General features: G+C 68.1%; 1 protein-coding gene across 1 annotated transcript in view; it reads right to left on the bottom strand.

The window, feature by feature from the left end:
* The window catches only part of INTS1 (integrator complex subunit 1), a 50,166-nt gene that overhangs the window by 38,496 nt on the left and 10,452 nt on the right, over positions 1-1,218 (bottom strand). Inside the window, exons 16-18 of the mRNA XM_015565161.1 lie at positions 1,124-1,215; positions 853-913; positions 49-250 (exon numbers count right to left, since the gene is read on the bottom strand). Coding sequence (XP_015420647.1) covers positions 49-250; positions 853-913; positions 1,124-1,215 — 355 coding nt within the window. The remainder of the gene's footprint in view (positions 1-48; positions 251-852; positions 914-1,123; positions 1,216-1,218) is intronic.

Below are 1,218 nucleotides of genomic sequence, written 5' to 3'. Positions count from 1 at the left end.
CCCATGCCAGGCTCAGTCAGAGCCGAGGGCGGGAACTCAGCGCAGCACATACTGGGGGTCGAGGCTGGTGAGCTGCGACAGGAGGAGGCTGCTGCTCTCGGTGATGGTCTGCTTGGTGGAGGCGGCTGCCAGGTGCCCCTCAAACGCCAGGATCTCCTGCTTCTCCCGCTGGGAGGTCTGCAGCTCGCGGCTCAGCATCTCGGTGCGGGTCTCCTCGTCCGTCAGGGTGCACGGCGGGTAGGAGTAGTTGCTAGGGCCAGAAGGAGGAGCGGTCACCAGGCAGCGAGGCGCTCAGGGCCCGCCCGGTGCCCAACTTTAGCCGTCAGCCCCACTGGGAGCCCCGCCTCCAAGTCAGACGTCCGCACGGGAGCCCGTGTCTCCGGAGCCCAGGCCTGGCTACCCGCTCGCCCTGCACACAACACCCCGAGGTGTGCAGAGCCGTGTCCCCAGCCCGGGCCGCACGCAGAGCCGCACACAGCGCCGCTTTCTGGGCTCCCTGAGGAGCGAGGCGCTCAGGCTGGGCCGGGCCTGCCGTGCATAGAGGCGGGGCACCTGTCGGCCCAGCAGCTTCCACACCTGCTCCTGACAAGCCACCTTGTCTCTGTCGGCCTCACCCGGTCCGGCCCCCCATTCCTCTCTGTTCTGTCCTACGTCACACCACCCTCTGCCTGACCCCACGCGTGCCCCCAGGCCAACCCTGCAGCCAGGAGGAGGGAGTCAAGCTCTGGAGACGGAGATTCAGAAACTTGAGGCCCAAGGAACAGGGACCCCAGAGCAGCTCGGCCGGCGCTCCGCCTCCCGGCACAGACGGCCGCCCCTCAGGGTCCGCCAGCCGTGGGCGAGCCAGCGTACTTGGTCATCACCATTTCCATGAGCATCTTCAGTGTGGGGTACTCCTCCCAGGCGGCCAGACCTGAGGGCAAGGAGACAGCAGGTGGCAGCCGGACACAGCACCCCCACTTAGCCACCACCAGCACCCGGGGTCCCCGGGCCCCCTTCCCAGCTCGTGATCCAGTGGGTCACTTGTCGGCCCAGCCCGCTCCCCCAGGTCCTGACAAGCCAGACGCCCAAAGGAAGAGCCGCCAACGCCCAGCCAGGGTGCACCGTGCGGGCGCGGGCTCACCGATGTTCTCCGGGTTGAACGCGGCGACAACCAGCAGGAGGGGCCAGGCCTTCCAGTAGAGGGTGGAGATGGCGAGGTTGGGAGGTTGTTGCAAC

The sequence above is a fragment of the Myotis davidii genome, unplaced genomic scaffold, assembly GCF_000327345.1.
Source record: "Myotis davidii unplaced genomic scaffold, ASM32734v1 scaffold399, whole genome shotgun sequence".
Taxonomy (NCBI): domain Eukaryota; kingdom Metazoa; phylum Chordata; class Mammalia; order Chiroptera; family Vespertilionidae; genus Myotis; species Myotis davidii.
This window is presented reverse-complemented; position numbering and strand designations above follow the sequence as displayed.